At 45.6% G+C, this 25,948-nt stretch overlaps 1 protein-coding gene across 5 annotated transcripts in view; it reads left to right on the top strand.

Annotated features, from left to right (window-relative positions):
• The window catches only part of Evl (Enah/Vasp-like), a 127,191-nt gene that overhangs the window by 66,059 nt on the left and 35,184 nt on the right, over positions 1-25,948 (top strand). For all 5 annotated transcript variants that reach the window (XM_045154303.1, XM_045154301.1, XM_045154302.1 and 2 more), the window contains exons 2-3: positions 13,557-13,725; positions 22,479-22,656. In XM_045154303.1, the coding sequence (XP_045010238.1) occupies positions 13,557-13,725; positions 22,479-22,656 (347 nt within the window). The remainder of the gene's footprint in view (positions 1-13,556; positions 13,726-22,478; positions 22,657-25,948) is intronic.

Below are 25,948 nucleotides of genomic sequence, written 5' to 3'. Positions count from 1 at the left end.
TTGGGTCTGCCAACCATACCTCCTGTCACAAGTGCTCTTCCTAAAGGAGAGATAGAGGCTTGGGCATAACTGTCCCCTACCCTGTGTCTCTGTGAAAAGAGTGTAAGTGATGGGACAGTTTTATCCTCTATTTGGGGCTTTTATTCAGTATTCATTATGGTTTGTTTCTTCACATAAAATGATAATGCCTCACTTTAAAATCATTTCAGTTTGCCAAAGTGCTATTTTGCCAACTGATGAGGAAGGTGGCACATTCTTCTTGCCTTACGGCTGAGACGCTTAGACTCGGAAAGGCTGTGGGGTTAACTCAAGGTGGCACACCTGCTTTAGGAGGGGCTAGAACTGAAGTGCCTCACCACCAGGCTCTTCAGACGTGTTTTTTCATGGAGTTATTGGTATTAGTGAGACAGTGAGTGGAGCCTAAATGATGATCCGAGACAGCAAGGGGAGCACCACCTCCCTCCTCATGACTGTGGAGCTCTGCAGCCCTCTCCTCAGGGCCCGGGGTCCAGCCAGTCTGAGAGACATGCTACTTTGTGGTGTAGGTTTGGGTGGTCTTGTTCCTGCTCCTCTGCAGCCAGCCTTCTGTCATTTCATCAGCTTTACCCTCACTTCAAGGGATTGGTGGGTGGAGATGTGTCAATCAGAATGCTTTCCATTCAAAGGTATATTATTTCACTTACGAATTATACTGTGAAAAACTCAAGCATGTTACTGCCAATTACTGATGGGAAAAATAGAATAGACAGGAAACACAGTAAATTTTTAAGTTTTTTTTTAACATGTAGAAGTCAGAAAAGGACCTTGGAGACCATTCCCTGGAGGTTTTCCAGGGCTGCAGAGTTTTACCTTTAACCCTCCACTTCAGCCAGAATACTACTGCTTATCTTTCCTGTGCGCCAAGTGTCACTGAGGATGATGACCTCAGCTTCTGAATCCTCTGATCTCGTCCAGGTCTGGACGCCTAGAATTGGAGATGACTTGTCCACAGTCAGTCAGTGACCAAAGAAAGACAAAAGCGCAGGTTTCCTGGGGCCTCCATGCTTCACTCAGGGTTGGGTACATTCGCCTCACCCAGCAGGCCTGTGGCTGACACCAGTAACCACACAGGGAGAGCAGCAAGCTGTAGCATGGCAGTTCAGGAGCAGCAGGGACAAAGTCTCTAAATTCCCTAGTTACCCTGGCGTCCCTGGTAAGACTGCAGAGGGCTACCCATCACCAACATACACTGTACCTGCCCTGGCTCTGGCCAGCCTGGATCAAGAACCCTCCTGTGGGCAGTGTGCATGTGCATACACTCACGTGTGCTGTAATTGTATACACGTCAGGAGGCCAGAGGTGAACATCAGGTTCAATAACTTGCCACTGTGTTTATTTATTTTTGAGACAGGGTCTCTCACTGAAGCAGAACTTGCCAGTTCAGCTACACTAGCTAGCCAGAAAGGCCTGGGGATCCTCCTGTGTCCACTTCCACGGGCCTGGGATGACAGTCACGTGCTGCCACACCGGGCATGCTCTGTGTGTGCTGGGGGTTCAGGTAGCAAGTGCTTTCCCTGCCCACAGAGCCATCTCCTTTGCTCTCAAGAAGCCTTTTCTGCACACCTCGTATAGGATTAGGAACTATAATTCTTTTGAGCATTTGGCTGCATATATATATTTTTTTTTCATATTCTCATAGTTGCCCTGAAGGGAGCAAATGTGGGAGATGACTGAGGCACAGTGACTGAGACTCTGAAATAAACTGATGACAGAGAAAAATGACCTAGAGTTAAGCATAGGAGCATGCATCATGTGAAGCAAAGTGACCGCAGTACCAGTACTAAGGAAACCAAAAGCCCTGCATCTTCTACCTGAGAGCAACCCCAGAGAATGAGTGATTTTGGAGAGAGGAATGTGTCCTCAGCTGCATATGTGATGGTCTGCCTGGGCCAGTGCAGGTTGCAGGTGCAACACTTTTCTGAGGAAGAGCTGGCCACCGTCCTCAAACCTACAGAGAGTGGGGAGCCAGTACTCAGAAGTGAGAAGACACCTAATGTAGAACCGCCCAGCTCAGGCAGGAAGAAATGTAGGCAGCCAGGCATAGTGACACATTGTATAATCCGAGCACTTGGTAGGCTGGGGCAGGAAAACTCTGAGTTTGAGGTTGACATGGGCTATAGACTGAATAATAGGTCAGTTAGGTGAAACACTATCTCAAAAAAAAAAAATATATATATATATATATATGTATATATATACACATATATATATGTACACATACATACATTCATACAAACACATACATACATTCATACATACATATACATATATACATACATACATACACACATACATACATACATACACACACACATACATACAGAAAGAGCAGTGAAAGTTGAGACTGTAGGGACTGTCAGGGAATACTTCAAGGAGAAAGTGAGCTCTTGGTGGAACTTTGAGGGACAGAGAATTTCAAGGGCCCAGCAGGGCTGTATGACATGTAGTCCTTATGCTCTGGGGTGTTGTACCATCTTCCCAGAAGCAAAGCAACACGCTAGAGCACCTGCTCCAGGTCACACGGGGCTTCTAGGTAGACTTGGGCTCACAGTCACGTCCCGGCCGTGTTTGTTTCATTTTGTTTTAAGGAGAGCTTTATTTTTTGACAAGTGTATCTTATGGACAATTTGTATACATGCCTGTCATGTGTTCTGACCATTCGCTCCTCCTGCCCTCCCTCCCCAACCCTTTCAGCTGAATCCCTTCTTCCCAGCTAGTTCCTCTTTTGTTTTGCTGTGTTTCTGTCCCGTGTGTTTTGCCTGTGTGAACATAGACAGGGTCATTGACCAGAGCACATGCAGCTTAACAGTGGCTGAACCAGTGCAGAAAATGTCTGCCACTCTCCCAGCGACCAGGAACTGTCAGTGCTCCTCTTCCATCCAGGACAGAAGGTTGATGGGCCCCGTGTTATGCAGGTTCTCGTCAGGTAATAACAGTCCCTGTGAGGCCATGTCCTGACCTAAAGACAGCCATCCACAGCACTCCTCTCCACCCTCTGGCTCCTAGATTCTTTCCATTCCCTCTGCTGTGCCATTTGCTGAGCCTTGAAGGAGGTGATGTAGATGTACCATTTAGCTAAGAGCACTGCACAGTCACTTTGACAAGTTTTGATTCTTTTGAGGGGTCACCACCAACTACATAAGAAGCTTCTCTAACAAAGGTGAAAGAAGCACTAACTTAGGAACATAACCGTAAATGTTGAAAGGGTAACTTGATGGGCACAATGTATCCATTTAGCCAAACAGCAGAGTAGCTTCCCTCTAAGGCTATGACCTCCCCAGCCATGCACAAGCTTTTGACAAGGTTTTTGGTACCAGGCATGGTACCTCCCTAGAGCAGGCCTCAACTCCACTCAAATAACAATGGGTTACCCCATAACAGCACACCATTACTGCACCAGTGGGCAGTCTTGTCCAAAGCCAGCTCTCCTGTGATTTCATAATCTGTCTTAGCTGCAGCTTTTCAAAGGAGCTTGCCCAAAATAACAATTAAGATTAGAAAGCCTTTGCCCAGTCTCTCTTTACAGCCTCTGCTATTTCATTGTCACCAAGAGAGAGATAAGAAAACATCTCTACTTGGCCAGGCATGGTGGCGCATGTCTTTAATTCCAGCACTCCTGAGGCAGAGGTAGGAGGCTCACCATGAGTTTGAGGCCAGCCTGGGACCACAGAGTGAGTGTCACTTTGTCAGCCTAGGCTAGAGTGAACCCCTACCTTAAAAAAAGAAACCACCTCTACCTTTCTATAGCACTGCTCACGTCTCTCTGGCAACCGTCTGGCTAGATCTCTGTGAGAGCAGAGCACTTGTATTCCTCACCCCGTCTGTCCTGCACACAGTAAACAGTATGCATTTACTCCGATGTTCCTGAGCTGAGCCAAGTGGCTGCACTAAGAATCAAGGATATTGTCTGGAACAGAGCCAGGTTTGCATTTCCAGGGAATTAGCATACCCATGGAGCCAACATAAAGCAGCCCAGGCCAACCCAAGAACTCCACAGCCGTCTTGAGGCTATGCCAAAGCCTGTTCCATTCCTGCATGTATTCAAAGTCACAGATTGCAATGCTAGTTTGGGATAGGCACATAGGAGAATGTGTGAAGCTTCGGAGGCATGAGTAGCCTTGGTACCCATGTGGCCTGTTAGACAGCTCTCTGAGGAAAGGGTTGCAAGAAGGGTTGGGAAGTGCTGTAAGGAAGTTTGAGTCTAAGAATATCAGATTCTCTTGACAGTCAGTTGGAGTATCTTTTCCAGATTCCACTAGTCTTCACAGAGAAGTGACGGCCAACTAGGCAGACATTCAGGATAAGGGCCTCAAGGGAGAAAAAGCAAACATCTTGATACCCTTTGACTTAGCAGTTTGATCCTCCAACTAGTTTAGATGAAAGAAACAATGTCTGGGTTTAAGTTTTAAATGAGTGCAAAAAAAAAAAAAAAAGTGAAAGTAGAGGGAGCCAGAGCTCAGGTGCATCGTGCTCCCCTCCCCACCAAGCAAAACCTACTGGAAGGCCAGGAAGTAGGATGCTCAGCAGAACTCGGCAACCCGAAGCCAAGCCATTATTCAGATGCTTCAGCTGCTAGGTCCTGGTGACTGGGCCTCCAGAGATGGAGAACACCTTCCAAAAGCAAACAAAGCCACCTGTCTTGTAACCTTATGTTCCACTTGGTGACAGCAAGCATCACTTCAGGCCAGTGGCAAGTGATCAGAGTGATAAGAAGAAGTTAAGCAGTGTGAGAGGCCTGAAGGGGCAGACATCACCATTTCTTCCACAGAACACAGTCGTTGCTCTACCTGGAAATGACAGAGCTGGAGGAGAGGGTGCAGACACAGGCAGGGCTCAGGTCCCACTGTGGAAATCCCCCACAGCGAAACCCGGGGTGGCCGCCGTCCCAGCAGCACAGTGGACATGGGAGGACGGTCCGACAGCCGGTGGACCTGGGAGGACAGCCCGACAGCCGGTGGACCTGGGAGGACAGCCCGACAGCCGGTGGACCTGGGAGGACAGCCCGACAGCCGGTGGACCTGGGAGGACGGCCCGACAGCCGGTGGACCTGGGAGGACGGCCCGACAGCCAGTGGACCTGGGAGGACGGCCCAACAGCCTGGGCCGCTTCTTCAGGCCTGGGAAGGAACCTGCTCCTTTTCGTTCCCTGAGTGTTGGAAGAACAAGAGGTCTTGATGGATCCTTTGTGTGCCCTGCACACTGCTTGCACTGAAGGCTTGGTTTGTGTGGATTTGCCTTGTTCCAGATGCCCTTTGCGGGTGCTAACCCTCTACTAAACTGCTCTCCTGTTATTTCTTCATTCTTACTCCAGCTCCAGCAAACTCAAGAAAGTCCTTTGAGATGGCTACCCATGTCTTACAGACCCTGGCCTTACTTCCCTGAGGCCATATGGTTTCATGTCCCTCTATTCTGTGACAGCATCGTGAGCTAGCCAAGACTAGGCCTTGCTTTCTGATACCAGACAATTAGACTTTCTGTAACATTCATATTCATTCTCATTCCCATTCACTCTCATTCTCTCTCTCTTCTTCCCTCCCTCTCCTTCTTTCCGTGGGACAGGCAGTAGTCAGAAGGGGAGAAAAGCTCTAGAGAAGAGCCAAGCTACTGCTGTGTCATAGGAGCCCATGGAAGGTTGCAGTGGGGGGTGAGAGAGAGGACAAGTCTGAGACTGGAGAAGCCAGCTGCTGTGGAATGGTGGAGCAAGGCAAGTGAAGCTCCTGAGGTGGAGGCACCAGGAGAGGGTCTACACAGGTTCTCAGCTAGTGCTCGTGCCCATGGAACTTTGACCATCACTTAATGTGAAGTGGAAGTAGAAAAATGACTTTGTGGTGGGGGTTTTAAGTACCTACCAAACCATGCAGGCTTTGACATGCAAGATGATGTGTTTCTGAGAGAGACTTGCATTTGTAAAGGAGACTCTTGTTTCCTTCATCCAGGACTCCTCACCTGACACCCAGCAAGTGGACTGGAACCATGCAGACAGGCTCCTATGAGCCTGCCTGATCATTGTAGGCTGCCTAGCTCCCAGCTGAGGAGCTTCCTTACTGATGTCTCAGCCATTTTCAGAGTTCACGTTCAGGGCTGTAAGTTGGAAATAAACAAGTCAGGGCTTTGAACAGTTGCTTTAGAGTCTGGTTTGGGGTCAACTTGCCTTGGGATTTGTGTCCCCAGGTGTCCCACTCACCATTCACTGATTCCAGGCACCAGGCTCCATCAGGAGAATATAGTGACTCAGGCATGTCCTACCCTCCAGAAGCACACAGGACCTTGGCATGGGTGTGACACAGATGCCTCCTTAGCCCAGGGACTGCTCCAAGGGCAGCACTAGCACATGCAGGCATGTGTCTTAGTGTGCACAAGTACAGAAAGATATCAGTGCACCTATCAGCTTCCCATAGGGCCTGGTATTTTCCTCTTCCGGCGCACTCCTGTGCTCATTTGGTGTTTGCAGTTTTTTTCTGCCAGAACATAATCTTCAGTGCAGACACATGTCACGTTCATAGCCACATACCTTGCTCTTAGTTGTAATTGAATGGGAATGAATGGAGAGGTCTTTCTTGAAGGCAATGTCATATCACCTGAGCCTTGAGCAAAGGTAAGGCTCAGAACTCTGGATGTAGGAAAAGAACATCTTGGGAAATAGTATTCTTCCTGATTGCTTGAGTAATACCAGCGAAGTTATTTTAGTTGGCCCAAATGTCATGAGGTTGCTTTTCCTGTCAACCCCTGCCTTACCACCAAGCACAGCCCAACCTTCCCCACTGAAGTATACTGGGAAGTGTGTGGGCAGTGTCTGTTCTGGGAGAATAAGGGGAAAAGTTTCCTGGAACCAGCCCACAAGTCCTTGACCTCAAAAAGTGGGAAGGTGCTGTGGCCTACGCCCTTCTGCTCGCCACCTGCAGGAACTGACAGGAGGCATGTGTTGTCCAGTGGAGGGACTATTAATAGACAGTTGCTGCAGTGTCCTGTAGAAAGCGTCAGGCTGGGTCACACAGGATATGGTAGTGGGGCTCAAAATGATCACCTAACTAAGCTGGGGACTTCAAGGAAGGCTTTCTAAAAGACTAACACATGTCTAAATTCTTTAGGGATTGGTGGGAATTACTGGGTCACCTAGGCTAGAAAAAGCATGAGCTGCAGAAGAGAGACCACAGAGAGCACGACCTGTGAGGGACCATGAGTGTTTCTGTGCGACTACTCCCGGAGCGGAGCACTGTCAGCCAAGGAAAGGTTGAAAAGGGCCCAGGAGCTGTCTTCACACACTCCTTAGAACTGTGTAGTGCATGCTGACAAGGTATGCATATTTAATTCCCCAGACAAGATGAGGAAACAGGAAAGACAGTGGTGATAAAGAAAGGAATGATGAGATAGAGATAAGATGAGAAATAGAGAAGTTAAGTAATTTGCCTGAGGTCATAATAGCTGCAAGTTGCAGAGCTACCAGTGAGGGAAGAGGCACAGGCAGACTTGCCTGTGATGAAGGACTCTACAGACCTTGTAAACGGTGTGTTGGGACTTGTGAGACTAGAACACAGAGGCAAGAAAAGCAGCCAGGAAGCTAACTGAAAAACAAGAAGGGATAGAACATCAGCAGCCGGGAGGGAGCGAAAGGAGCAGACCCGAGAGGTGTTTAGAAAGTCCAGCAGCTGCCTGTTGGCCACAGAAGGTGAGGCACAAAAGTGTAAGTATCAAATGTGGCCTTAGGTAGGAGATGTTGCCATTTCTTGAAAGAGGGAACAATTAAAAAAGGTTTTCTGGCTGGGCGTGGTGGCACTTGCCTTTAGTCCCAGCCCTTGGGAGGTAGAGGTAGGAGGATCACCATGAGTTCAAGGCCATCCTGAGACTACATAGTGAATTCCACCTCAGTGTGAGCTAGAGTGAGACCCTACCTTGGAAAAAAAATAAAAGAAAGGTTTTCTGTTTGAGCATCTGTCTGAAGTACACCCACCCAGTAGTTGGAAATATGGCTCAATAGCTTAAAAGGAAAGTCAGGAACGGAGAGTCAACATGGATCCAGCATAGGATAGGGTTTGTCAGATACTAATGATCACAGAACCCCTTGCTAAGGATGAAAAAGATACAGAGAGACCACTTTAAAGACAGCTTGTAGGCTGTTGCTCAGTCTGGAAAGTGCTTGCCTTTCAAGCATGAAGACCTGAATTCTGTCATCAGAACCTACTTTGAAAGGCTGATATGAGCCGGGCGAGGTGATGCAAGCCTTTAATCCCAGCACTTGGGAGGCAGAGGTAGGAGGATCGCTGTGAGTTCGAGGCCACCCTGAGAATACGTAGTGAGTTCCAGGTCAGCCTGGACTACAGTGAGACCCTACCTCGAAAAAACAAACAAACAAACAAATGCGGGTGTGATGGCATACACTTACAATCCCAGCACTGGGAAGGAGGAGACCAGTGAGCCCTGAGGCTCATAGACCTGCTTGAGTTCCAGATCAGTGAGAGGCCCTGATGCCTAACGAACAACAACCAGTGTTGTCCACACACGTGTACACACCCACACACACACTCCCATACACATACATACCCCACATGCACACCAAAAGGACTGTTTACCCCAGAACCATTAGGAACAACTGTAAGTAGAGACTCAGGCCCCATCTGAGACTTAGAGTGAATCAGAACCTCACAGCCAGGGACCTGAGAGCCTGTGTCATAAGAAACACTTTACACACAATGGAAACCCATGAGCATAGGAGGGGGAATTTGAGATAGTTTACATTTGGGAAGCATAAATACTTAAGGTAGTTTGAAATTCAAATTTGGAGTATAGTAAGTGCTTCCAAAAGCATGAACACTCACTTTTGCAAATGATTTTAGAGATCCGTAGACCCTTCAAGCTTTTTTCTGGCTTCAGCTGAAGAGCCTGTGATGTTTTATATATATATATATATATATATATATATATCCTATGAAGGAGGCTGAAATGGAATCACCAAAAGATAATAGAGAACCAAGTGCATGTAAAATGGGAGTCAGGAAAGGTTTTAACAGAGGATGTTATCAGCAGTGTGTGCGTCTCCAAGAGGAGGCAACGACTGGAATGTTCCTGTGCATCATCAGAAACAGAAGCTAGGTCCATGGGGGATCTGGAGAGTGAAGAGGGAGTGAGGGAGTGGGGAAGAAGCAGACCAGCAGCTTGCTGGAAGAAAGGAGCTGGAGGGTCATCACTGGGAACAGGAGGGGGTCCTACTCATGTCAGTCCACAGATATGTATTAGGTATGTCTCCTAAGATAGCTACTAGGACTGAGAGACTAAGTTTAAAAAATAAAAAAGGAAGGCCAGGCATGGTGGCACTCGCCTTTAATCCCAGCACTCAGGTTGCAGAGTTACAAGGATCGCCATGAGTTTGAGGCCATGAAACATCAAAATGAATACCAGGTCTGCCTAGACTAGAGTGAAACCCTACCTCAAAAAACCAAAATAAATAAATAAGGAGATCCCAGTAAGGTGACCACCTCATGTTGGTGTGCCTAGGACAGTCCAAGTTTCAACACTGCATGCCCTACCTCCCAGGAAATCCTCTGAGTCATGGGCTTTGGTTGGGCAGATGAATTCAACCTCCATGGTAAAACCTCCACAGCATAATGAGATGAGTGGATTTTTTTTTTTTTTTTTGAGAGAGAGAATTGGCATGCCAGGGCCTCAGACATTGAAATTGAACACCAGAAGCTTGTGCCACCTGGTGGGAATGTGCAACCTTGCACTTGCCTCACCTTTGTGCATCTGGCTTATATGGGATCTGGAGAGTTGAACCTGGGTCCTTAGGCTTCAAAGAGAAGCGCCTTAACCATTAGGACATCTCTGCAGCCCGAGATGAGCAGTCTTGTCTGACAGGAGCCACAAAGTCATGAAGGCAGGGACATGCCTATCCCATTCTCTTCTATTTTCCAGGACGTGGCACACAGCAGGTATCTAATTTACTCAGTGGAGGCTGCCAGCGCTCAAAAGAGTCCTAGATTATCTAATGTAATCCTCCCTCATGTTCAGTAAAGCTGTCCTAACAACACACACTGAGCCTTTAAGTGACCGGGCACTGAATTTACCACTCTCTGAAGAGTCAAGTGGCTTTACTCTAGATGCCTCTCCTTTTTCTCAGTGACATTCCACTCACTGCTGTCCAGTCACAGAGGGTTGTGGATAGCCTGTGACAATCCACTAGACAAATAAAAGCATTCTTGGTTCTTCCCATTGTCCCACAACTCAACTACCTACCTATTTGCCATGCAGTAACTCTTCTACATGAAGTTGGGGAACTTGGCACAATTGTCTGCTATGTAAGCCTTAAAATTGGTTTAGTGTGTTAGCCTTGCAATAGATACCAGTGAGTCTAGAAACATTTAACCAAGAAACAGATGAGCAGGCCAGTTACTGCCTGCAGGGAGCTAGCAGCTAGTCAGAGAATCAAATAATTACAAACGGGGCTGGAGAGATGGCGTAGCGGTTAAGCGCTTGCCTGTGAAGCCTAAGGACCCCGGTTCGAGGCTCGGTTCCCCAGGTCCCACGTTAGCCAGATGCACAAGGGGGCGCACGCGTCTGGAGTTCGTTTGCAGAGGCTGGAAGCCCTGGCGCGCCCATTCTCTCTCTCTCCCTCTATCTGTCTTTCTCTCTGTGTCTGTTGCTCTCAAATAAATAAATAAAATTAAAAAAAAAAATAATTACAAACGTACCCTAGAAGGAGCCAGGGGGAGACTTTCTAAAGAGAAAAAGGAACCTGTAGCTATAATCGTAATGGCCAAAATTCTTCTAATAGCCCAGTGCAAGTGCTTTGTTTTTATTGTCTTTGTTCCTAAAACCCCTAAACAGCATGTGTGGTACTCCCAGATACGCTGCCCGCCTGCCAAGGCCTACGGCTCTCTGCATGCTCTCGTTTCCTGCCTCTGTCTCAGCTGCCTGTCTCCTCCACCTAGAACCCCACACCCACCTCATCTAGGGGTTGAACACTATCTTACTGTTCACACCATCTCCGGCCCCCAAGAAGTATCTGAAATACACACCTTCTTGCCCATTGTCACAGCCAGCAACTGAGCATGTCACTGGAAGTAAGAGGGAAAACTTTACCTATAATAACACAATTTATGGTTAGTTTATACTGTGATGGGACTCTGACCTGAACCAAGGCCAAACTGATTCTGTGTGCTGTATTCTTCTCTACTAGACTTCATGACAGACTTAGCCAGATAAAGAGCAAGCCTCCCACACATTCCCTTAAAAGATAGGGTTTTCCAGCTGGCCATGGTGGCACACACCTTTAATCCCAGCACTGGAGAGGCAGAGGCAGGAGGATAACTGTGAGACTACATAGTGAATTTCATCAGCCTGAGCTAGAGTGAGAACCTACCTTGGAAAAATAAATAAATAAATAAATAAATAAGGTATGGTATTCCAGGCAAACATAGAAACCTGACTGCTGTCCCCCAGGTATCTGTGGGACAAGTAAGTGATGACTCATGGAGAAGAAAGCATACCACGGACCAAAGGCCTTGTGGGTCATTCCTGGTACAGCTGCCAGGTGCACCAAAACCCTCAGGCTTGGGCATCTGGCTGATAACAGGTTTCTCTAGACCCCAGAGCCAGAGCTGCACAGGCCTGGCTAGATTGAGACCCAGTACTGACATTTTTAAAAGCCATAAAGTGGCCGTGCATGGTGGCACATGCTTTTAAGCCCAGCATTTGGGAGGCAGAGGTAGGAGGATTGCCGTGAGTTCAAGGCCATCCTAAGACTGCATCCTGATTTCTAGGACAATGAGGGCAAGACTCTCTACCAGAGGTACTGTTCAGGCTATAATAGTCTGTTCCCTGGACTACCCACAACACCCAAAACACAGGAGGTCCTAAGAAAGCTCAACCTGCTTGGGAACTAACTATACCCATCACATTTAGTTTTTGAGCCAGGGGGCCTAATCTTAAAGGCACTGTTTCTATCACCTGGGAATCACAGGGCCAAGGAAAGGGGTCTTTCCCAAATATTTGCCTCCCTGCTGTCTGAGCATGGCAAAACCAACACAGTGTGACTTTCTTACCCCCATCTCATCTGTGACTCCCCACCGCTGCACATACGTTGCATCTTCATTGTGACTGCAAATGGCTTGGCTTTAGACCTGTTCCCAGTCATCCTTGTCTTGATGAAGCCCCCTTTCTGATAACTGCAACTGTTCATACTTTTTGGTCACTTTTTACCTTTTTAGTTTGAGAATCTTCGTGTGCTATTCACTAAGACTACGTTCAGAGCTTATGAGTAAGCTAGCAGGCTCTGAAAAGCTGCCTCTACACACTAGCAGGTGTCCTTGTGTGTTCATTCTAGGTGACAGCTTAACTCTCCAGCGCCTGCTTCTGCTTCTTTGCTTTTCTGTCATATTCTAAACGGATGAGGTTGCTTTGCTCGGAAAGTGTCTTCAACAGAGTGAGACCTAACTACCTATGTGGTTTTGTTGTTTTTCTTTAAGAGAGAGAGAGAATTGGCACACCAGGGCCTCAGCCACTGCAGTTGAACTCCAGATGTGTGCAGCACCTAGTACGCATGGACAACCTTGCACTTGCATCTCCTTTGTGCATCTGTCTTATGTGGGATCTAGAGAGAGATCAAACATGGGTCCTTAGGCTTCACAGACAAGCACCTTAACCACTAAGCCATCTCTCCAGCCCAGCCTGTGTATTTTGATAATTTGATCTGTTCCTTACATTGTTTAATTACTTCATTTTCTCCATAGCTTACCTACAGCTACCCTGTCATGAGTACTGTAAACTGAACATTTTATTAGATGCTGCAAAGAAACTTGCTATGGGATATATACTCTTGAGTCAGGCAGAACTGTCTGAAAATCCAGATTTTCATCACTGAATCCCTATGTGAACTGATGTAAATCCTTTCCATTTCTAAGCTACTCTTCTCTCACCTATAAAGCTAGGTAATAGGGCAAGAGGGATGCTTACCAGTTAAGGCACTTGCCTGTGAAGCCTAAAGACCCAGGTTCAATTCCCCAATACCCACATAAGCCAACTGCACAAGGTGGCATAAGTGCCAGGATTTCATTTGCAGTGGCTAAAGGCCCTGATGCACCCATTCATATTCTTTCTCTCTTTCTCTCTAATAAATTAATTAAATAAAATAAAAACAACTGGATAATAAATAGCTGCTTTATAGATTGTGAACCAAAGGTGCTTTAAAACACTGTCTTACTTAACAAACAGGGCCTATAATATAGATAGTTGACAAATAACAAATTAATAATTTCTTCTTCATTCAAGCTCGTGCATACCACAAAGCAAACCTAGGAATCTCCGTGTTTGGTTTGGCACAGAATCTCCTTTCCACTCTGCATGCGCTTTGAAGAATAAAACTCATCTCCTCCCAAGACAGCCTTACCAGAGACAGTCGGACATGACTGCAATTAGAAAGTTTCTTTGTGTCAGATAGCCTTTAGCCTCCATTTCTGAAAAGGGCACAGCCAGCCCTCATCCACAGTTGCCATTGCCAAGGCTGACACTGTTGTTCTCACCCTGCAGTGAACAGAGTATCTGCCAAGCACGGGCTTCTGTGATGGTCTATGATGACACCAGTAAGAAATGGGTGCCAATCAAGCCAGGCCAGCAGGGATTCAGCCGGATCAACATCTACCACAGCACTGCAAGCAACACCTTCAGAGTCGTTGGGGTCAAGCTACAGGATCAGCAGGTAAATACCAGAGCTAGAGCTCACACCTGAGCTGTGCATGTCGGGGGGGAGGGGACCCCAGGAAGTCAGTATCTACAATTAGGCATGTGGGTTCAATTCAGACTCTGAGGCCTCATACTCAGAAGTATGAGCCCGAAAACATTCTTTTTTCTGAACATCAGTTTTGACATCTGTCACGTGGAAACAATACATCCTTCCTCCTTTGCAGTGTTGTTATCAGATTCAGGTAAAGTAATAGATGTGAAAAGGCTTTGAAAACTATAGTACACAATTGTTTTATGCTCATTTTATACTTACACATCTATCTGTAAGACTAGTATTAGTATTAAGATTTTGGGTTTACCACTCCCTCAATTGCACTTTGGAAAGAATACCAAGAAGACTGGAGAGCCAGGATCGCCTCTCTCCCTGTCGCGCGTGCTGGCCAGAGCAGCAGAGGGGGTAGTGGTGCTGCTGGTAAATGCCTGTGCAAGTGCGAGTGCGAGGTGGCGGCCTGGGCCCCGAGTCATGAGCATCACCCATGCATAACTAAGGCAAAGCGCCTGTGATGCAGACTGAAACCCAAGCATGGGAAAGTAGGCTTCTGCTTAACCACAGTAGCCTTGTTGAGTGCCTTAGTTCTTTTGGGCCTGCTCCCTTCTGAAAGATTAACCAGGGAGTTTCTGCAGTGAAGGTAACAAGCCTGTGGTTCCATTGTTTATAGAAACCTTTACTGCTCTTCTGGCAGTTTTGTGGTCGAGCTTTGGCTGACATAAACAACAGCTTCTCTGCTGTCTCTGAACGCATCAGCAAGTTAATAAAAAACAGTCGGAAGCTTTGAGTTCTGTTTATAGTGTGTTCCCTTTTAGGGGGAAAGAGTATGCTTTGGCCAAAACAGCCCTATTAAATTGCAGAGTCTGTGGCTAAAAGGGACAGACCTACTTGAGGACTCCTGATACAAGGTAGTCTGTCTAACCCTGAACTCTTAGTACCTCCAGAGGCATTCCTTCCCCCTCTCCGCCCACCCTCTTTTTTTTTCCTTTCCTTTTTGATGAGCCTTAATGGTATAAAGGTTTTTCTAGAAACCTGATAAGCCATAAAGTCTGTTTCCTGGTACAGTTCTTAAATTGTAGTAACCCTTCATGATTGCTTTTTCTTTTTTTTTCCTTCTTTTTTCTGGAGCTGGGGCTGGGAGTCTAACCCAGGACCCATGCATGCTAAGCAAGCACTCTACCACTGAGCTGCAGCAACAACCCCCAAAGTAATTGCTTCCATTGTGATAAGTTCTCCATTTGCTTCATCCCTGTTGGTGCCCATGACCCTCCAGAACTGTGAGCCAAACAATTACCTTCTCTTTGTCAAATAAACTTGCTTCAGATAAATCATTATAGTAACAAGCAACAGGTGCACTGTTGAAAGATGCAGTGTATTCCACTGTGAGCCTGTGAGACCAGCTGACTTTTTGGCAAGATTTTGAGGTCATTCAGTCATTAGGTAGCGATTTGGGCCTCAATAGTCTTACCAACCAGATTCTAGTTTTTAAATCCTAGTAAATAAGTAGGGTCAGGAAAAGAGTTCTCCACCATTAAGCTTCTGTCTTTGTGCTCTAGGACTACTTTTACGCAGACTTCAAAACCACATTAGACAGGATTTGGAGTTGCATGGACTTCCTTTAAAACACAGGAAAGGGGGGTTGGGGAGATGGCTTAGTGGGTAAAGAACTTGCTATGCAAGCATGAAGACCAGAGATTGGATCCTAGCACCCATGTAAATGCCAGGTGGGCATGGTGGCCTACCTGTAAACCACCACCCATGAAGTGGAGACTGCGTTTCCCCTGGGAAAACTGGCTTTCTAGACTAGTTAAGTCAGTGGCCTTTGGGTTTCCATTAGACAGTGTGTCAGTAAATACAGAGCAATCGAGGAAGACACCCGACATCATCCTCTGGCCCCCACTTACTCGTGCATGCACATGCGCGTGTGCGCACACACACACTCATACAAACACACGCATACCACACAAAATTAAATGAAAAAGGAACTTCCACTTACTCCTACACTCCCCAAAATAAAACATGATCACATTGTGATTATGGACTCCTAGTCAGAAAGTGCAACATTTTAAAATAAGTTTATCCAAAGTATCTAGGTCATTTCTGTCAAGTCTTAGGGAATTTTTGTTGTTGTTACTTTTTTGTGGTAGACTCTTGCAACTGCCCAGGCTGACCTGGAATTCCCTATGTAGTCTCAGGCTGACCTCAAACTCACAGTGATCCTCCTACCTCTGTCTCCAGAGTGCTGGGACTAAAGGTGTGCACCACCACACCTGGCTTAGAGAATTATTTTTATTTATTTATTTTGTTTTTTGAGGTAGGGTCTCACTCTAGTTCAGGCTGACCTGAAATTCACTATGTTGTCTCAGGCTGGCCTCAAATTCATAGCAATCCTCCTACCTCTGCCTCCCAAGTGCTGGGATTAAAGATGTGCATCACCACGTCTAGTGTCCTGTTGTTTATTTTTTAACATGTTTATTTATTTATGTAAAAGGAGAGAGAAAAAGACAGAGAATGAGTATACCAGAGTCTCTTGCCACTGCAAATGAACTTCAGATGTATGCACCACTTTGGGCATCTGGCTTTATGTGAGTGCTGGGGAATCAGCAGACTTTAACCACTAAGCCATCTCCCCAACCCCCAGGAATTACTTTTAAATAAAGCTGATTAGTAGAGATTGAAGCCAGGCGTGGTGGCTCATACCTTTAATTCCAGCACTCAGGAGCAGAGGATTGCTGTGAGGTCAAAGCCACCCTAAGAATACAGAGAGAATTCCAGGTCAGCCCGGGCTAGAGTGAGACCCAACCTCAGAAAACCAACAACAGCAACAAAAAGAGATTGCATGTAAACTATTAGGAAAGATAACCTTCATTTGCTGATTACAACCATGCATGTGTCCCCTTCTTCACAGGTCTCTTCTTTCCCTGGTCTCGTTCCATACGTGCTGCTGGTAAACCTGGCCTGATGGCCTACTTGTATGATCACTTTGTGTGATTGCATGACAGCTAAGATTCTGGGGTTGTCTTCTACTGACCTTGAGAGAAGTGACAGTGCGGTGACTGTCATCATTTGCAAATGATCAGTGCTAATCTGCTCTCTTGTCCAAAGAATATAGTCACTGTAGGGAAATTTTGTGGTTGTCATTTGCCATTAAATGAATTGTTAAACTACTGTTTTTCTAAAAAAAAAAAAAAAAAAAAGGAAAGAAAAAGATAAACCTTACAAGTGTTAACCAAAAGAAACTGATATGTCTGTAATGTCTGTATGCATATCAAACAAGATAGGTCTTAACACGGTAAGCATTACAAAAGAGAAACACTGACACTTCCGTAATTAGAGGGAAGTCATAATAGCTCTAAATTTGCAAATATCTAGTAACATATGTTCTAAATAGATAAAGCAAAAATGGACTGATTTAAATGTTCTGGAAAGTAGATAAACTCAGAGGCATACTTGGAACTTCCAGTCATACTTCCAAGTAATAGACTGACAGCCAGTTAGTAATAAGTACAAACAGGAAATTTGAATAAGCTATAAACCAACTTGACCAGGTTTATGTTAGTAGAAACTACGGCCCACCACTGTACAGTGTACCATCTTCTCAAGTACACTGAAAATATTTATCAAAGTAGACCATATGCTAGACTGTAAAAGCAAGTCACAAAGGAGTAAAACGTTACAAGGTGTACTCTTTGACCTCAATGACAGAATAACAAATCCCCAGATGTTTGAAATAAAGGTATAGTGTATGCTAAGTGAATCATGGGGGAAAAAAATCACAATATAAAATAGAAAATGTTTTTTACTGAACAATAATGAAATCTAGTTGGGTATGGTAGCAAATGCCCTTAATCCAAGTGCGCAGGAGGCCAGAGAAAGAGGATCATCATGAGTTTCAGGCCAGCCTGGGCTACAGAGTAAGTTCCAGGTCAGCCTGGGCTAGAGTGAGACCCTGCCTCAAAAAAATAAATAAGTACGGCAAAACTTATGGGGTGCAGTTGAAACAGTACACATAGGTTTTGTGCTGTAAATGTATGTCTTTCAAAAGTGGATGATAAATAGTGATCTATGCTTTTAGAAGCTACATAAAACAAAAGTGAATTAAACCCAAGGCTACTGAAATAGAAATCAGATGTTTAACAGAGAAAAGAAAAATACCTTTTTTTAAAATTTTTTGTTTATTTATTTTTTTGACAGCAACAGAGAGAGAGAAAGAGGCAGAGAGAGAGAGAGAATGGGCGCACCAGGGCTTCTAGCCACTGCAAACGAACTCCAGACATGTGCGCCCCCTTGTGCATCTGGCTAATGTGGGTCCTGGGGAATTGAGCCTCAAACCGGGGTCCTTAGGCTTCACAGGCAAGCACTTAACCACTAAGCCATCTCTCTAGCCCAAGAAAAATATCTTGATTCTTTGAAGCAAAATGTTGGTTCTTCAAAATAAAAATTAATAAACTCAGAGTAATAAAAAAGAGAAAACATAAATTGCCAATACTAGGGATCAAAGGATAATATTAATAGCACTACCTAGAGACGTTAAAAGCATAAAATAACATGCCAGGAGATTAGGCAACTTAGAAATGAGATGCATTTATTCCTGGAGAAACAATGTACCAAAACCAATACAACAATACATAAACGTATCTAAATAGTCCAGTATCTACTAAAGAAATGTAATGAATACTTACAACCCTAACCTTCCCACAAATGATACTCCAGGCCCAGATGGCTATACTAGTTAATTCTTCCAAACATTTAAGTAAGAAATAATATCAGTCTTATATTAACTTTTATAGACAAGAGGAAGAACTACTCCCTATCATTGTCTAATTAAGCCAACATAACCATGATACAGAAGCTCTGAGAACATTACAAAAAAATTATAAACCATTATGTCAGTGAACATTGATATCCAAAAGATTAGTGACCTGAACCTAAATTTATTTATTTATTTTTTTTGTTTGTTTGTTTGTTTCACTCTAAGGTAGGGTCTCACTCTAACTCAGGCTGACCTGGAATTCACTATGTAGTCTCAGGGCGGTCTCGACTCACAGTAATCCTCTTACCTCTGCTTCCTGAGTGCTGGGATTAAAGGCGTGCACCACCACGCCCGGCTCTAAAAAATATTTTTTTTAATTTATTTATTTATTTGAGAGCGACAGACACAGAGAGAAAGACATATAGAGGGGGAGAGAGAGAATGGGTGCGCCAGGGCTTCCAGCCTCTGCAAACGAACTCCAGACGCGTGCGCCCCCTTGTGCATCTGGCTAACGTGGGACCTGGGGAATTGAGCCTCGAACCGGGGTCCTTAGGCTTCACAGGCAAGCGCTTAACCGCTAAGCCATCTCTCCAGCCCCTAAAAAATATTTTTATAAAAAACTCCCAATGAGAGAGTACATATGACAGAAGTACAAGACTAACAACAGAATAAAGAGCTTCAGTCAGATACGAGCACAGCAAAGAACCAAAGAATGTCCAGAAAAAGGATGTTCTCTTGGGGAGGCTTCACTGAACTCTCCTAAAGGTCCTAAAACCCTCCACAGCTAAACCAACCACGAGGCTCCCAAGGGCAGAGCTAGGCCAGAGAGAATTGAAGCAAGGATTTCGCTTACTTTGCTGGCACTAAGAAGTAGCTCAGAGGGCTGGAAAGATGGCTTAGCAGTAAAGCACACCATCCTGCCTAAGTTTAAGGGCTTGAGGAGGCCAGAGACTGCCCAAGCTGGAATCTCCAGAATCCACCTTAAACACCTGGGTGTAGCCATGCGCACCAGTAATCCCAGTTCTGTAGGGAACAGAAACTTAAACATGGCTGAAGCTGGAAGAAAAACAGCAAGCTCTGAGATCACTAAGAAAACTCTGCTCAATGAAGACCAGGAGCTGGAGAAATGGCTTAGAGGTTAAGGCACTTGCCTGCAAAACCTAAGGACCCAAGTTCAATTCCCCAGGCCCCACGTAAGCTAGTTGCATAAGGTGGCATGTGCATCTGGAGTTCATTTGCAGTGGTTGGAGGCCCTGGCGCACCCATTCATTCTCTCCCCCACTCCTTTATCTCTCTCAATTAAATTTAAAAACATAAAAGGAGGAGGAGGAAGAGCAATAAATCAAGATACCCAACTTTCTGCTCTGGCTGCTGTAAGAAAGGAAAGTGCATCTCAAGGGCACACACATACACACATACATGCAATGTTGTGTGTGTTCCAAGGTATACATACTCTAGGAAAAGCAGCACTGGCACAGATTCCTGTGCCGCAGGCTTGGCCTTTAATGCCAGTCTCCCATTCACTTACTTTGTAACTTTGCCTGTCAATAGTAACAAGCCATGATACAGTTACCTTTCTTTACTGATCTAGGCTGTGTCTCATCACTCACCTGACAGAGGCTGGATGAATGCTGTTCTGGATGTGTCCACATGTACTGTCCTCTGGCTTTACCTCACCCAGGATAGCTCAGCATTGTGAGTGGTGAAGAACAAGCCAGGTCTCAGTGTCTGGCCAGCTAAAAGGGGGTCTTGGCCATGATTCTTTGTGTCCCCAGATCTCTTCTGAGCTTAACTTCCTGATGGGGGTAGGAAGAGCTACCTTAGATCGAAGAGCCATGGAACACAAAGCCAAGGAAAACCCAAGAAACATCTTGGACTTTCTTTTTATTGCGTCACCCAACAGCAGGCCCACAGCCTTGTCCAGATTCTGCCTGTGTCTGCATCTGTATGGATCTTAACATGCCTTGCCATGCACTTTCCTTTCTTACAGCAAGCAGCCAGAGCAGAAAGTTGGGTATCCTGTTTTATCACTCTTCCACTTATTCTTCGCTTCCTCCTCCTTTTCACTTTTTAAATTTAAGAGAGATAGAGAAAGAGGCAGAGAGACAGAGAGAATGGGAACACCAGGGCCCCCAGCCACTGCAAATGAACTCCAGAAGCATGTGCCAAGCTGTCTTCTTGTGCATCTGACTTATGTGGGGTCTGGGGAATTGAACCTGGGCCCTTAGGTTTTGCATTCAACACTTCCAACCTGCTGTGTTCCAGAACCTGTGTGAGGTTCTTCACAACACAGCAGGAGGCATCACACCACAGCCATAGCATATTCTCCCATTTCACAGACAAAGAAAGAACAACTAAGTTCTGTGGTGTTAGATCATATAACTCTGGGCATGAGGGTTACAGAAGCAGAATGATGATTGCAGCCTCCACTGCCTTCTTCTCAGAGCACCGCTTACTAAATATAACCCTGAAGTAACTGAAATAATTATCTTTAAAGTCTAGAAGAACAGAAGTTTAGAAGCCAAACAGCCTGCCTGCTGAGTTTCCGCTAACCATGAACCCCTGAATGTCTAACTTCTGTCTTGTCTTTATGTTTTTCTCTGCTGGGCCTGACATTGCTCCTGCCTTATTGATTAATTAGTAACAATAGTAATAATGCTGTATATTTGTGTAACTCATTAACATTTCTAAGTTGTCCTTTTAATTCAGGTATTAATATATTCTGATTACTCCGCTACGCAGAAGGCTGTGGGAAGCAGAGATTCAAATTACAGAGAACTATTGTCCTTAAGGAGCTTTATATGTAGAAGATCTGAATAGAGTATAGATCAGTATCATAGTGTGATCCTTTCAGGAACCCCCATGAGGTCAGTAAAGGCAACATTATTATCCCCACGTTACCACTGGAGAAACTGAGCTCTGGACAAGTTCACTGGCCACCTTGAGTGGCATGGCTGAGACAGAGCCTAAACCAGAACACAGGGAGACTGGCGCCCAGCTCAGACCCTCACACCTGGAGCTTGTGACTGCACAACATTATTAGTTACATGAAGTAACAAACTTTTTATTTGTTTTAAAGATTTTATTTTCATCTTTGTATTTACTTTTTTTTAATTTTTTGTTTATTATTTTTATTTATTTATTTGAGAGTGACAGACAGAGAAAGAGGCAGGTAGAGAGAGAGAGAGAGAGAATGGGCGCGCCAGAGCCTCCAGCCACTGCAGACGAACTCCAGATGTGTGCGCCCCCAAATGCATCTGGCTAACGTGGGTCCTGGGGAGTTGAGCCTCGAACCGGGGTCCTTAGGCTTCACAGGCAAGCGCTTAACCGCTAAGCCATCTCTCCAGCCCACATCTTTGTATTTACTTATTAGACAGAGAGAGAGTGAGAATGGGCTCGCCAGGGCTCTAGCCACTGCAAAGGAACTCCAGATGCATGTGCCACCATGTGCATCTGGCTTATGTGGTACCTGGAGAACTGAACTTGGGTCTTTAGGCTTCACAGGCATGCACCTTAACCTCGAAGCCATCTCTCCAGCCCCAAATGACAAACTTCTTTTTTTTTTAATTTTTTTGTTTATTTTATTTATTTATTTGAGAGCTACAGATAGAGAGAGAAAGAGGGAGAGAGAGTGAATGGGCACACCGGGGCCTCCAGCCACTGCAAACGAACTCCAGACGCATCTGGCTAACGTGGGTCCTGGGGAATTGAGCCTCGAACCAGGGTCCTTAGGCTTCACAGGCAAGTGCTTAACCACTAAGCCATCTCTCCAGCCCCCAAATGACAAACTTCTTAAACCCTCACTGTTCTACAGGTGGGTCTGAATACTTGCCTGATCACACTTGCCCTTTGAATCCCATCCCATCCCTTCATGGTCTTTAAGGATACAGGATCTGCATCCTCACAGCTCCCTCCATCTCACTTACATTTTATTTATTTACGTGCATTTCTCTCTTTCCTCCTCCAGGTTGTGATCAATTATTCAATTGTGAAAGGGCTGAAGTACAATCAGGCAACGCCCACCTTCCACCAGTGGCGAGATGCCCGTCAGGTCTATGGCTTAAACTTTGCAAGTAAGGAGGAGGCGACCACTTTCTCAAATGCGATGCTGTTTGCCCTGAACATCATGAACTCCCAAGAAGGAGGTAAGCAGCTTCCTTTTGCCTTGGTGCTGAGACCTGTTGTTTCACCTTTGCCAGGCTCTGGCTGCCGGCATCCTGGCACTGCCACTGCATGGAGCGGCATCATGTGGGGTCTTTGGAAACCTGCCACCTGTCTCGAGGTTCAGGAATGTGATTGACAATGTGCAGGAGGGAAGAATGTGTTTGAATCTTTTTGCCATTTGTGAGAGACCAGCTTATCCTGACACACCTCCAAACCTTGGTGGTCCGCATCTGTTCTGTGTTGGCCTTCCCATTCCCATGTTCTGTAGCACACATTTGGCAGAGATGGGATGGCGCAATCAACAATTTATTCTTGAATTCACTTTTTTCATAAGCTTAACAAGTTAAGTAAATAGTGCAAGAAACTGGGTACGCAGAAGAGAAGAGAAGTGAATGGAGTCCTTCCCCCATGGCACTTCAGTGTTCGGGAGTTCACAGATTCATAAACACCTGTGCATGTGAGTGCACAGAACTTGGGAAACAGAAAAGGAATGGGGAACTACCCATCTGGGCTGCTGATGGAGGCTGTGGCTTCAGTGGAGGCATTTGAGCTGGAGCTCTGTGGAGCAAGCGGTGCATGAGGCTGAGGTGCAGGAGGGGTTTCCAGGTAAAGACGGCAGAGAGTGTGCATGTTCTGGGAAGGACCGTAGTGCACTGTGTCTGGGTCTGCGGTACAGGTAGGAAGGAAACTGGAAGGTGGGAGCTAGTACCCGGAGAGGCTCTACATACCCGAAGGGTTTGGCTGGGCTGGCTACTTGATGTAGACAATAGAAGAGGGCCTAGGTAGCATTCTCAGTCAAAGCAGCGAAACTGCCAGCAGCGTTTGCTGGGCATCTGCCGCCAAATCTCTAGCAGAAGACTGGATCCTCCCATCAAGGGTGTGGACAGCCTCAGACAGGCTCTTGTGCTTGGCAGACATCTTGCTTCAGAGGATCCTGTTGGTTACCAATCAGGCTTCAAGTCACATTGTTCAGTTTGAGTTCTAGTCCTGCTACCTTCTAGCTGAGGAGGAGCCCTTGGACAACTTGGTTCATTTTTCTTGGTGTACTAATGTAGACATGTAAGGTTGCTTTTACGTCTAATGAACTAAAAGGTAAAACATTTAGCAGAGGCCTGGCCCACTGTTACCACTCACTAGTGGCATTGGTGTTATTACTGTCACCGCTATTGCTACCACCACCAGAACTAAGGAGAGAGGTAGGGAGCATGGCTGTCATGGTGCTGGAAGGGAGATCATGCTTAAGACATCCATCAAGCCTGGCATATTGGCACTTTGGGGCCTGTTTAGACACCAAGAAAGTATTTAGGACTTGATAAAACCATGTTCGAGTAAGTGCCATGAACCAAATGCACAGTGGACAATTGTACAGACCTGTCCTCTCATAACAAGACCCACAGTGCGCAGGTTCATGGCTGCAGCTTGGGGTGAGCAATGGGGAAGTTTCTGAGCCACATAGTTTTGAAGGCTCATAGCAGGGTCTGGAGCATCATAGGTATGCCAAAAATGTTCATTAAATGTCTTTCCACCCAAGAGCCTTGAGCATCATGGCAAGTGAGCTGAGTTGAATAACCTGAACTTACCTTTCTGCCCTTGTCTCTACATATTAACATATCAAAGGGCAAAAAAATAAGTTTTAGCTTTACTTAACTCTTTAAAAGCAAGAAGTTAAAATATAAAACTATTGTTTTGCTATACTCACCATTGTATCACAGGCAAATCTGTAAGTCAGCCTTCATTTTCGATACGATAGTCATGACCCTTCATGACATGGGAACTTAGCAGTGTTAGATGGTCAGTCAGACTCCAAGCAGCAGCCTCCTACATCCCCTGTGGATTGAGTGAATGGCCCTGTGGGAGTGGGAGTGGGAACCACTAGCTATTTTGGGTGTGGGGATATAGTTTTGAGTGTGGCCTGGTTTGAAACTGTCACTAGGGTTGACAGTTGGCAATGACTTCCTTTGTACAGAGATGGGAGATTCTGAGGCTGCTAAGGGTTTATCTTTTTCTTCAGCTGAGATATAAATCAACCTGTGATCATGCACAAGTACTTGGCCTCATGGTTTATCTTAATGCTTATTCTCATATGGGGTGTGTGTGTGTGTGTGCATATGTATCTATGCAGGTGCACGTATGTGTAATTGGGCCAGAGGATACCTTGAGAGTTGTTCCTCAGAAACCATCCACCTTGTTACTTTTTGACAGTCTCTCATTGGCCTGGAACTCACCTAAACAATCGGGACCAGCTGACCATCAAGCCCTGTCTGCCTCCCCAGTGCTGGAGTTATAAATATGTGCTGTAACATTCAGGGATTTTTTTGTAACATGGGTTCTGTGGATCAAACTCGGGTCTTCATGCAAGTTAACTAATTGAGCCATCCCTTCAGCCCCAGGCCTCATGGTTTTTAATATATATACCTCCTCAGTACCTTCTCCCAGATCCAATAGAAAGACATCCTTAACCCCAGAATGTTTGGACAGCCACAGAGTCTGCTTCCATATAGTGGAGTCATTTAGACTGTTCTTTTTTAACTTTATTTTTGAGAGATAGACAGAGGGAGAAAGAGGCACAGAGAGAGAATGGGCATGCCAGGGCCTTTGAGCCACTGTGAACAAACTCCAGACACATTCGCCCCCTTGTGTGCACATGCTCGCTTGCATCCCTGTGAATCTGGCTACATGGGACATGGAGATTTGAACATGCATTCTTAGGCTTCACAGGTAAGCTTCTTAACCGCTAAGCCATCTCTTCATCCCTGGACTGTTTTTTAAAATATTTTATTTATTTGAGAGAAAGTGGATAGATAGATGGACACACCAGGGCCTCCCACCGCTACAAATGAACTCCAGATACATGCACTACTTTGTGCATCTGGCTCTACATGAGTATTGGATAATTGAACCCAGGCTATCAGGTCTTGCTAATAAGTGCCCCTTACTGCTGAGCCATTACTCCAGCCCCCATTTAGGCAGTTTTGGAACATCATATGGTGAGATCATATAGTTGTTGGTTGCATGACATCCTGAGTCCCATGTTCTTCTTTTTCCATTTTTTTTGTTTTGTTTTGTTTTTCAAGGTAGGGTCTCACTCTAACCCAGGCTGACCTGGAATTCACTATGTAGTCTCAGGCTGCCCTCGAACTCATAGTGACCCTCCTACCTCTGTCTCCCAAGTGCTGGGATTAAAGGTATGTGCCACCATGCTTGGCGGAGAGAGAACGAGTAGGTATGCCAGGGCCTTCTGCCACTGTAAATAAACTGCAGATACATGCACCA

This window comes from Jaculus jaculus, chromosome 7 (genome assembly GCF_020740685.1).
Source record: "Jaculus jaculus isolate mJacJac1 chromosome 7, mJacJac1.mat.Y.cur, whole genome shotgun sequence".
Lineage (NCBI taxonomy): Eukaryota > Metazoa > Chordata > Mammalia > Rodentia > Dipodidae > Jaculus > Jaculus jaculus.
This window is presented reverse-complemented; position numbering and strand designations above follow the sequence as displayed.